This window comes from Acinonyx jubatus, chromosome E2 (genome assembly GCF_027475565.1).
Source record: "Acinonyx jubatus isolate Ajub_Pintada_27869175 chromosome E2, VMU_Ajub_asm_v1.0, whole genome shotgun sequence".
Classification (NCBI taxonomy): Eukaryota; Metazoa; Chordata; class Mammalia; order Carnivora; family Felidae; genus Acinonyx; species Acinonyx jubatus.
This window is the reverse complement of record NC_069396.1, coordinates 57851728-57862436: the sequence shown is the minus strand read 5'-3', so window position 1 is coordinate 57862436 and position 10709 is coordinate 57851728. Positions and strand designations below refer to the sequence as shown.

The following is a 10709-nucleotide window of genomic DNA, read 5'->3' as shown; positions in this document are numbered from 1 at the left end:
TGCCCCTAAGTTGCAACCAGTGGATCTCCTTGACCTTGTCTCTGATGCTCTTTTCTTTGAGCTTTTGTTTCCTTCCTTGGTGAAGCCTGATTTACAAGAGTATGAAGCGTTGATTTACCAGAGTAAAAACAAGGCTGTTATCTTTTGACCTTCAGTGTCAGAACAAAGCTGTTATTTTTCAAGCTAAGCGTTAGCCCTACACTACAATTTAACCCTTACAGGAGAAGGGTTTACAAACTGTCCTGGGAACACAAGGTAGAGGAAAGATTTGTCTTGGGACCAGAGGAAAGGTCCCGATAGGAAGGAACAACCAAGGGGCTGTGACTTTCTTGGAGTTTCGCCAGATCAAACATGCTGAAGTATTTCCACGCTGAAAGAAAGATGGGACATCATGTACCTGTGAGTTTACACTGCGGTGATTTTAAAGAGTCTTGTGAAGAGCAGGTAGTCAAGGTGTCCCGAGGCAGCAGGAGGCATAGACGTTTGCTAAACGGAGCCGCCTGGCAGCAGGGGAGTCCCGGGCCTCTCCAGGTTGTCTGGGAAAGTAGGGTGGAGGCAGGAAGCCTGCACCAGGGGGCCTCCTGGGGGGTGGCGGCGAGCTGACCCGAGTCAGATTTTAGAATTACTTCATTTATCAGAGGTTGTTAGAAGCCTAAGACACTCACAAAGCAAATCTTGCCCAGGCTTTTTATATATGGAGAATCAAGGACGAAATAAGTAGGAGAATATTTAACAAAAACCAAACCCCAAATTTCATTGCGAAAATATATGTTTTATATTTATGTTTATATTTATATTTATGAGCTATTTGTTATGACTCATCTTTATTTTTTTTATTTTTTTTAATGTTTATTCATCTTTGAGAGAGAGACAGAGAGACAGAGCGTGACTAGGGGAGGGGCAGAGAGAGAGGGTGACACAGAATCCGAAGGAGGCTCCAGGCTCTGAGCTGTCAGCACAGAGCCTGACATGGGGCTCAAACTCACAGACGGCAAGATCCCGACCTGAGCCGAAGTCGGTCGCTTAACCGACCGAGCCACCCAGGTGCCCCATGACTCATCTTTAATTTCAAAAATATTTTAAATGATTTTTCACACAATTTACTTTTTTTTTTTTTTTTTTACTTAATTAAATGTGCAGTAGGGAGCCTGGGTGGCGCAGTCAGTTAAGCGTCCGACTTCAGCTCAGGTCATGATCTCACTGCTCGTGGGTTGGAGCCCGGCTTTGGGCTCTGTGCTGACAGCTCTGAGCCTGTTTTGTCCAGATTCTGTCTCCCTCTGTGTCTGCCCCTCCCCTGTTCATGCTCTGTCTCTCTCTCTCTGTCTGTCTCTCTCCTTCTCTCTCTCTCAAAACTAAATAAACATTTAAAAAATGTTTTTAATGTGCATTAAAGACAGATGACAAGAAGGGATTTCTTTTCTCTAGTCAGTGATTGGCTGTAATACGGGGGGTCGGGGGGGAGGAGGGGATCTCCTACGAGGGGATAATGTGCAGCGAAATTCCATTTCACCTTGCTCTGGACCACAGTACAACGTGACTACTTAGCGACTATGTTGTTCCTCTGTCAGCTTGGACCTATATCTCCTCAGGAGCAGAAAATGCGGTCAAGGTGAAGGTATGAGATCCATTGCTAATGTTGAAATAAAATAATGATTTCCAAAGGAGAAGCCTCACCAGGCGCAGGTTGGGGTCCCCGTCCAGGACAGTCCCCGTCACCGCCCAGAGTCCCAACTCCCAAAGACGCGTTGACTTTCACACGTGGGGAAACATGTTATTTGCAAAGGCCACAATCCCACTCATGGCTGGTCCCCACCTCCCCGGTGGTGTCTGAGATGAACCCAGCAAAGTCCAGGGCACAGAGTACAATACTGAAGTCTCGCGTGCTTTATTGGAATCGGGAGGAGATGCCCGCGTGGCACACTCCTGGGCCATCAGAGATGACCCGGTGGGGGTTTCTGTGCCCCAGGCAGGGTCGTATCCACTGTGGACAGAAGGAAGCACTTCCACGAGTGGGCAGACCCCATGGCCCAAATGCCCCCGATGCACTTCATCTGGTCTGCCGTCTGTCTGGCTGTGGTTGCCAAAGCTTTGCCGCAGCAATCTTTCCTGGCTCCGGAGCCAGGACTGAGTTAACGGCTCGTGTTAACTGGACTGAATTGTTTCCCAAATCAGACGCTTAACCACGAATTAGAATTACAGAGATTTCTTTTCCCCGCGAGTCTAAGAAAAAGAGACAAGATAATGTTAATGACGTCAAGTATCTTGTGAGGAAACAAAGAGCAGACATGGGGGCCTTGCTGCCCCGCCCCCCCCCCCCCCCCCCCGTCATCTGCACGGGTCTCCCTTCAGGCTGGGTCCCCGGGACCCTGAGGAGGAGGGATGGCAAACGTGGGCTGGGGGACGTGCCTCAGTTTCCATGAGAAGCGGTAGGGACGCCCAGTAGGTGCCAGCAAGGGATTCTGTGGAAGTGAGCAACTGAATGATACTTAACGTAACCACATAGACACAGTCTAACCCCCTCCCACCCCCGCTGTCTCCCACTTTCTCATCCTGCCCCTTAATCTGTGATCAACACAGAGTCCTCTAAACTGCAAGGGACAGCTTTTGCACGTGATTGAAAAGAAAAGCCTCCTCCTATGTATCTCATCTCTGTTGTGATGGAGCACATCCCATGGTAATAATTGTAAAACATCTTCAGTCTTTGATTCTGTAAAGAACGTGAAGCCAGACCTTCACGGGCTCACTTGTCTTCAGGGATGAGCTTTGGGGTTTGTTTACAGAACTTTTTTTTTTTAATGTTTATTTATTTTTGAGACAGAGAGAGACAGAGCATGAACGGGGGAGGGGCAGAGAGAGAGGGAGACACAGAATCGGAAGCAGGCTCCAGGCTCTGAGCTGTCAGCACAGAGCCCCATGCAGGGCTTGAACCCATGAACCGTGAGATCATGACCTGAGCCCAAGTCGGACGCTCAACCGACTGAGCCACTCAGGTGCCCCTGTTTACCGAATTTTTTTTTTTAATTTTTTTAACGTTTATTTATTTCTGAGACAGAGAGAGACAGAGCATGAACAGGGGAGGGTCAGAGAGAGGGAGACACAGAAGCAGAAACAGGCTCCAGGTTCTGAGCTGTCAGCACAGAGCCCAATGAGGGGCTTGAACCCACAAACCATGAGATCATGACCTGAGTCGAAGTTGGACGCTCAACCGACTGAGCCACCCAGGTGCCCCATGTTTACCGAACTTCTAAGCAAGGGTCCTCACGTTTGTGGAGAAAACACTTGTGGAGAAGTGGCCGTGACCTAGTCCGTGTGATTTGGGGAGAGACTTCTGAGTGGGCTTAACCATTTGTGTGGACCAAAATGGGGGAATTCACCTTCATGACCAAAACTATTTGATGGGGTGCCTGGGTGACTCAGTCAGTTGAGCATCCGACTTTGGCTCAGGTCATGGTCTCACAGTTTGTGAGTTTGAGCCCCGCGTCCGGCTCTGTGCTGACAGCTCAGAGCCTGGAGCCTGCTTCCATTCTGTCTCCCTCTCTCTCTGCCCCTCCCCCACTCCAGCTCTGTCTCTCTCTCTCAAAAATAAATAAACATTACAAAAAAAAAAAAAGAAAATGTTTAAAAAAAAACTATTTGAAACTAGCCTCATTCATGTATAGGGATCAATAAGGACGATGTATCTTTAAAAAATGTTAACCCTAACCCCAATTCTTATCACCCACAGAGGAAAGATGCAACATTTGTCTAGAATGATCCCTAGGCAACCTTGTGGTCTTATCACATTAAAAGTAACACTTTGAAGTTAACCTCCTTTGTTTTCGGTGGCCTCTCTAACAGAGAAAAGTCCCAGGGATGCTAGAACTCATCCAATTCTGAGTGGATTAGAGGGGAGGAAATGGGTGGGATGGGCGGGGAGCAGTGCTAATAAAAGCCCCTCCTGGGAGATCTCACTTCAGGACTGCTGCTGGGACAAGACCTGGGGCCAGAGCAGAAGAGGTGCGTACAACTTTCTTATTTCCCAAGTGTCTACACAGACCTATAACTACGGAGGACAAACGGGCGGTTGCCAGGGGGGTTGGGGTGGAGGTGGGAGGCACGGGTGAAGGGCAGACGGGGGTCCCGGCTTCCAGTTAGGGAGTGAGTCACGGGGAGGAAAGGCAGGTGCAGGGAACATGGTCAGTGAGCTTCTGACAGTGTGGTCGGGGGACCCTCGTGCTGAGCCCAGCGTAACTACAGACCCGTCCAATCACTATGTTGTACGCCTGAAACTAACATAACTTTGCGTGCCAACTGTAGCCAATTTTTTTAATTTTTTCAAACTTTGGGGGCACCCGGGTTTCAGCTCAGGTCAGACCTCACGGTCTGGGAGTTCGAGCCCCGCATCGGGCTCTGTGCTGACAGTGCGGAGCCCGCTGGGGATTCTCTCTCTGCCTCTGTCTCTGCCCCTCCCTTGCTCACGCTGTCTCAAAATAAATTTAAAAAAAAAAAAACTTGAAAAATGTTAAATATCTACAAGAGCTCATAGGAGAAAGCAAAGTCTCAGAAGGGAGCGATCGATAAATGCAGCCAGTGCCGTCTGATGCCAACTCAGGGCAGGCACAGCGTGTGCTCCTGGGGTCCTGGGCCCCTCTGAAGGGAGCAGCAGGCAGAAGGTAGGTTCCCCACACCGGCTTGCAGATTCGGGACGGTCGCCCCGTGCTGGGCCAGAACGGAGCTTGGCCAACGCAGACGTGGTGAGCAAAGCCCCAGCCACTGACATCCTACCTCTCACGCTGGGCTGCAGCTTCTGTCCTGTGCAGGTGGGGTAGCTGCTGGGGGGGTGTTGAGGGGGGTGGGGTGGGGGTGGGGGGTGGGGAGGGTAGGGGGGGTGGGAGTGGGGGGGTGGAGGGTGGGGGGGGTGGGGGGGTTGAGGGGGGTGGGAGTGGGGGGGGTTGAGGGGGGTGGGGGTGGGAGTTGGGGGGGAGCGGGGTTCGGTCCTGGCTGCCCAGGAGCTGACCCACCTGTGGAACGGCAAGCTCCTTCTCTGGCAGCCTCACAGACAGACAATGAGGCAAATCTAATCGACCTCAGCAAAATGCAAGCCTCCCAGCATGAACTGGTTTCTGGAAGTTCTGCATGAGATGGTATACACGCTCTGTGTGTCTCGTCGGGTCTTCCCCGCTACACGCGTGCGTGTCTCACGCTCGCGGCACTGTTCTGTGTGGACAAGCCCCACCCCGGGTGCTCCTAGCCAGGGGTGGCTGGCCGGCCACCAGCTGGGACAGCTCGGGTGCGGTAGGGCCCCTCTCACCACGCACTTAGGGCCTGAGGGCGAATATTGTCCTTCATCCCATCTAGCATCTTAAACCTCAGAACCCAAGGGCCGCGAGTCCCGTATGTTTGTACGTGTGCGGGACCTTTGCCGCCGGTTAGTAGTGACTGCAAAGCACCGCGGGTGTAAGGGGGAGAGTGGCCCAAGGCCTCATGGAAAATTCCAACGTGCACGTCTCTCCCCAGACAGGGGCCATGGCCGAACACTTTAAAGAAGTAAGCAGGTGTCTCGTGTGCCTGGCCTACCTCAAAACGCCCATGTACCTGAAATGTGGCTACGTCTGCTGCCTGCGGTGCCTGGATTCGCTGCAGAGAGAGCCCGACGGGGTGGGCCTACTGTGCCCCTCCTGCTCTGTGGTCTCTCAGAAGGAGGACATCAGGCCCGGAAGCCAGCTTGGGAGGCTGGTTGCAAAGATCAAGGAGTTAGAGCCCCAGCTGCGAGCTGTTCTACGGATGAACCCAAAGATACGCAAGTTCCAAGGTACAGCCTGTCCCCACACGTAAATGCCCTGGAAGACGCAGCCTCCCTACCCGTTTCTTCTAATGTTTTTTTTTTTTTTAAGGTTTATTTATTTTTGAGACAGAGGGAGAGAGAGCACGAATGGGGGAGGGGCAGAGAAAGAGGGAGACACAGAATCTGAAACAGGTTCCAGGCTCCGAGCTGTCAGCACAGAGCCCGACGCGGGGCCCGAACTCACAAACCATGAGATCATGACCCGAGCCGAAGTCGGACGTTTAACCCGACTGAGCCACCCAGGCGCCCCCTGCCTACCCATTTCTTAAGGGGATGAGCTGAAACATAGCTTTCCAAGGCCCGGTCGTGCTCTCCTGGAAGTACAGATTAGCGCCATCTATGAGAAAACAATTTCAGCTTCCGGCCGTGGCCTGCACCCGAGAGGAGTCACGCCTGACTCTCTCCCAAGTCAGGGTTACCATGGATTCTCACGGCTCAGCTGCGCGTCTAACGTGCTCAAGGATGCCAGGAGGGACCTCCCAGGCTCCTTGGAGCTCGCAGAGCCCTTGCTCCTCCTGGCTCTGTCCCGACTCTGTCCCGGCTCCCCTGTGCTGGGTCCTGAGGGGTGGCGGGTCCCGTGGGTGTGGATGGGCTGTGAGGAGGGTGCTGGGGTGGGCACACCAGCCCACAGTGTCGTGCCAAGGACACGGGTCTCTGTGTTCCCGGAGTTTACTTCCAGCTCCTTGCAACCTGAATCTGAGACGGTGAGCCGTGTCCCAGAAACGTGACCGGTCTCAACACGTCCCCTGTGACGGTCGGAGGGTCTGGGCATCTTCCAAACACCTGTGTGCTGGGACGCCAAGTGCAGCCGTTGGTGTTTGGTCCAGAGGGTTTATTTCCAAGGCTGCTGGCTCCACCCACACGGTCACCTGGCCTCCCTACAGGGCGGCACCCACAGTCCATTTCCTCCCACCCCCTGCCCCTCTGGCACCGCCCTGTGTCTCTGTCACTGCCAGAGCCCAGCACGTCCCCACTGGTGTCCACAGGGGTCCCTTCCTCTGCCTGGACTGTCCAGAGTTCACCCGTCTCCTTCGGGACCCCCGGCCTTACTCCTCTGTGTGACTACAACTCCAGGGAGCAAGGGCCCAGGATGCACTTGTCTGCTCAACATCGGTAGACGAGGAAGGTACTGGCCAAGACAACGAAATATGTGAAAAACGTGCATATTTACTGTTATTCTGCACTAAGTGCACTAGTTTCCGTCCTTCACACATTCACCCGATGCCTGCAGGTCAGCAGGGCCCACACTACTTTGCATGATAATTTGAGACCATGCTGCCCGGCGTCTTCGGTCGGATCACTTGGTGTGAAGAGAACACACGCTAGGAGTCAGAGGGACTAGTTCTGACTCTGTCACCCACTCTGTCACCCACTCTGTCTATAAAGTCGACCTCCTCAGGGGCCAGGGAAGTTTCCCCGGGGAAATTCCGAGCAGCACGGAGCGGAGGGTGGAGGGGTGACCACGGCCGAGACGTCTGGGCCTTTGCAGCAGACGTGCAGAGGGCCGCCGGGCGCGTGTGCTTGCTGACTGGCTTCTCTCTCTCCCACAGTGGACGTGACCTTGGACGTTGACACGGCCAACGGCTACCTCGTCATTTCTGAGGACCTGAAGAGTGTCCACTGCGGGTATTCCAGACAGAACCGGACGCCCCGGGCCGAGAGATTCGACTATGCCCTCTGTGTGCTGGGCTCCCCTGGGTTCTCCTCTGGCCGCCACTACTGGGAGGTGGACGTGGGGACCAGCAAGGAATGGGACGTGGGTGTTTGCAGAGACTCTGCTCATCGGCAAGGGCCGGTTCTGCTGTCCTCAGAGTTTGGCTTCTGGACGGTGGGTCTGAGGACAGATCTCTTCCAAGCCGGCACCATGCCTGTGACTGTTCTCTCGGTGAGCCCCCGGTTACACCGCGTAGGGGTCTTCCTGGATAGGAATTTTGGCACCGTTTCCTTTTACCACGTTAGCGACGGATCCCACATTTTCACATTCACTGAAATTCCTGCCGCGGAGACGCTGCGTCCGTTTTTTGCTCCTGGGAATCCGACCACGGACGGGCAAGAAGTCCTGAGAATCTGCCCTGTGAGGAGCCCAGGCGTTGCCAGCAACCCCGCGGGTTCTGGGCAGAGCAAACGAACCTCCGATGCAGAACATTTGTAGAGAATTCCCGTGTGCTCACAGCTGGAGCCGGGAACTCTCCTGCGGGTTACGTGCGTGGTGCAGACGTGGCAGGAAAACACGCAACGGCTGGTGACTCGTGAACGCTAATTACATGAAAGCATTTAAGCGTCAGCACAGTTGTTTCTCTGGGGACTCGTTCCTATTTCGGTTCCGATGACTGGGTTCTGGGTTTTCACATCAGTTTCTGAGTGTTTTTTATTTTCTGCAGTATTAACTTAGTGTGCAATGGAGGTTATAAACGAAGTAAAAACTTGGATGTGACCCAACGGGTTAATTGACTTTCTAGGTGATATGTGGGCCAAGACCTATGTAAACAGTAAAAATGTGTGTGTGTATTTTCGGTTTTAGTCAACCGCTGAAAGGCACACATTCCTTTCAAGTGCACACCAGTCCGGGAACGCGGGAAGGAGGCAGACAGGGCCGTCCAGGAGGTGGCAGCCTGGCATCACGGGGGCTCGGATGCACTTGGTACCACCGGAGTGCCAGCTTAAAGCAAGAGGTTCGCCCCTGGTCACTCTGCATTGGGCTGCAGCACCCCCCCCCCCCCCCCCCCCCCGGGTTTCCACACACAGCAAACATACCACTGTCAGCCCAGGGAGGTTCTTTGCGGGCAGGGGGCGGGGCTGTGCCACCCCGGCAGGATCCACCCCTTTCCAATACAGCGCCATTTTTAACATTTCCTTTTTGTGTGCCGAAGTCATCCTACTTTATTTTCTAATGTTCAGTTATCGCTGCCTAGTTAGGGCTAGGCTTGGAGTGACGGTAAGTGAACCGGTGAGAACACCCCACACAGGGCCTCTCCCCCTGCAGTCCACTCCCCTTGGAGAGCACGGGACTGGGGTTAACTGTTACAGGGCCCCACATCAACGCAGGCTAGCACATCCCCCGGCAGTAGAGGGGGCCACCCGTGTGCAGTTCTCAGGAGGGGCCTCCAGGGTGCCGAGGATGAGGGGGGCCGGCCCTCAGCACGGATGGTACAGCCAGGCCGGCATCAAAGGGTTGGCAAGCAGGTTAGAGCACCGTTGTCTAGAGTCGTGTTTGCTCGAAAGTGTCCAGAAGACGCGTTTAAGAAGGAATCATTAAATAGAACTCTGAAATTACAAATGTGCAAACTAAAATACATAAGTGATGAAAAAGAATTAGCCTTACACACAGAATGAAAAAACAGAAATACTCAGTAGGAAGCAACAGAGGGCAGAGACCGGCCCACGGCAGGCGTGTCCTTGTCCCAGGGGCTGGGGCCCGACGGGCCTGCAGGGCTGGAAGTCACTCAAAGCACAAGGCCGTGCAGGGAGCTAACTTTCCTCAGTCGGCAGTGAGTACACTAGGCTCGCGGGCCACGTGGTGTCGCCCACACGTACGGAAGGCTGCCTGTGTAAGTGGCAGCTGCCACAGACAATAGGAAAACAACAGCGGCTGTGTTCCAATAAAACTTTATTTACAAAAATAAGCAGCGGCCGGGGCCGTAGTTTGCCCACCTGAGTTGGGGCGTCATGCGCTGACTGCACATGGGTCCCGTGCAGCACAGAGCGGGGCGTGTGCACACTGAGAGCGTGGAAGGGGTGCGGGGTCCCGTGTGCCGGGCCGGGCGGCATGGGGGGCCAAGTAGGTCAGGATTCTGCATCGAGGGCAGACAAGTTCTGAAGGGAAGGTGAGGCAGAGGCTGGCCGAGGCAAGGCTCTGGGTCGTGCTTCTAGGACACAGGTGAGAGGCGGGGACACCGAACGCAAGGGAGCCTGAGCGCTAGCAGCTAGCGCAGTGGGCCGGGCGAGCACACGTCCTGAGACGCGGGGGCAGGCTTGCGAGTAGGCGGGGCCTCTGCCTCCATCTTGGCCTCCGGTGCCCGGGCGGGTCACAGACCCACACACTCACCCCCCAGACAAGCCCCGGCCGGCCTGTCCCCTCCGGCCCTGGCACAGGTGGCCCAAAGCCCCTGCAGACACACCCACAGGGACTTTCATTAGCCCCCACAACATTGGGGCCGGAGTCCGAGCGACTCACAGGAGGAGGAGGAGGAGGAGGAGGAGGAGGAGGAGGAGCGAGCCAGTGAGGCAGGAACGGCCGGCTGGGCTCCTCAGCGCTCAGGTGGGGGCCGGTCTCTACAAACCCGGCGCGCAGGCCTAATCAGGGCTCGGGGCTCTTAGAGGGACGAGGCGGGGGCACCGGGGCTTTGGAGCTGACGTGCGTTCATACCGAGGGAACGAAAGGGGACGTGCTAAGTGCTGCGGCCGCCGTCTGGGGACAGACCCTCAGGGCTTCTGGACAACAAACCCAGGTCGTGTTTCTATCTCCCCCCGCCCCTCCCCGCCCCATGGAAGGAGGGTCCAGCCCGCCGGGTCCCTGGAGCCCCGGGAAGACCAAGACCGGGGCTCGCCCACCTGCCCCCGTGCTCCCAGCACCCCAGGCCCTCCCTTCTCTGGGTGCGGAAGCTGCCGCTGTCCCATGCATTCAGCCACCGCACCCCTCGACAGCAAGGACAGAAGTCCAGCCGCCCTGCCGGCAAGGTCACTCCCGCTCCGCCATCTGTCTCTGACCTGCCGTCCCCGTGGCTGTCCCTGGGGCTCATAAGCCATCCCCTCATGTCGGCCGCCTCCTTGGAGTGTGAGACACAGACAGCCCTCACCACCATGGGAGAGGGACCCACGGCAGGGCGGGGGGCGGAAGAGCAAGAGCTCAGACCCGGTGTCCCTCTGCTCCGGTAGCAGCATAGAC

At 55.2% G+C, this 10709-nt stretch overlaps 1 protein-coding gene across 4 annotated transcripts; it reads left to right on the top strand.

The window, feature by feature from the left end:
* Positions 1–256: 256 nt before the first annotated feature.
* RFPL4A (ret finger protein like 4A) lies at positions 257–8302 on the top strand. 4 transcript variants are annotated; one of them, XM_053210675.1, is made up of 3 exons: positions 257–399; positions 5497–5791; positions 7375–8302. In XM_053210675.1, the coding sequence occupies exons 1-3, from the start codon at positions 352–354 to the stop codon at positions 7974–7976; spliced, it is 945 nt and encodes a 314-aa protein (XP_053066650.1). In that variant the 5' UTR covers positions 257–351; the 3' UTR covers positions 7977–8302. The 4 variants fall into 4 exon arrangements, with proteins under 4 accessions (XP_053066650.1, XP_026893156.1, XP_053066652.1 ...); XM_027037355.2 differs by lacking the exon at positions 257–399 and adding an exon at positions 3899–3996 and having other exon boundaries at positions 7375–8301; XM_053210677.1 differs by lacking the exon at positions 257–399 and adding an exon at positions 4131–4733.
* Positions 8303–10709: the final 2407 nt, after the last annotated feature.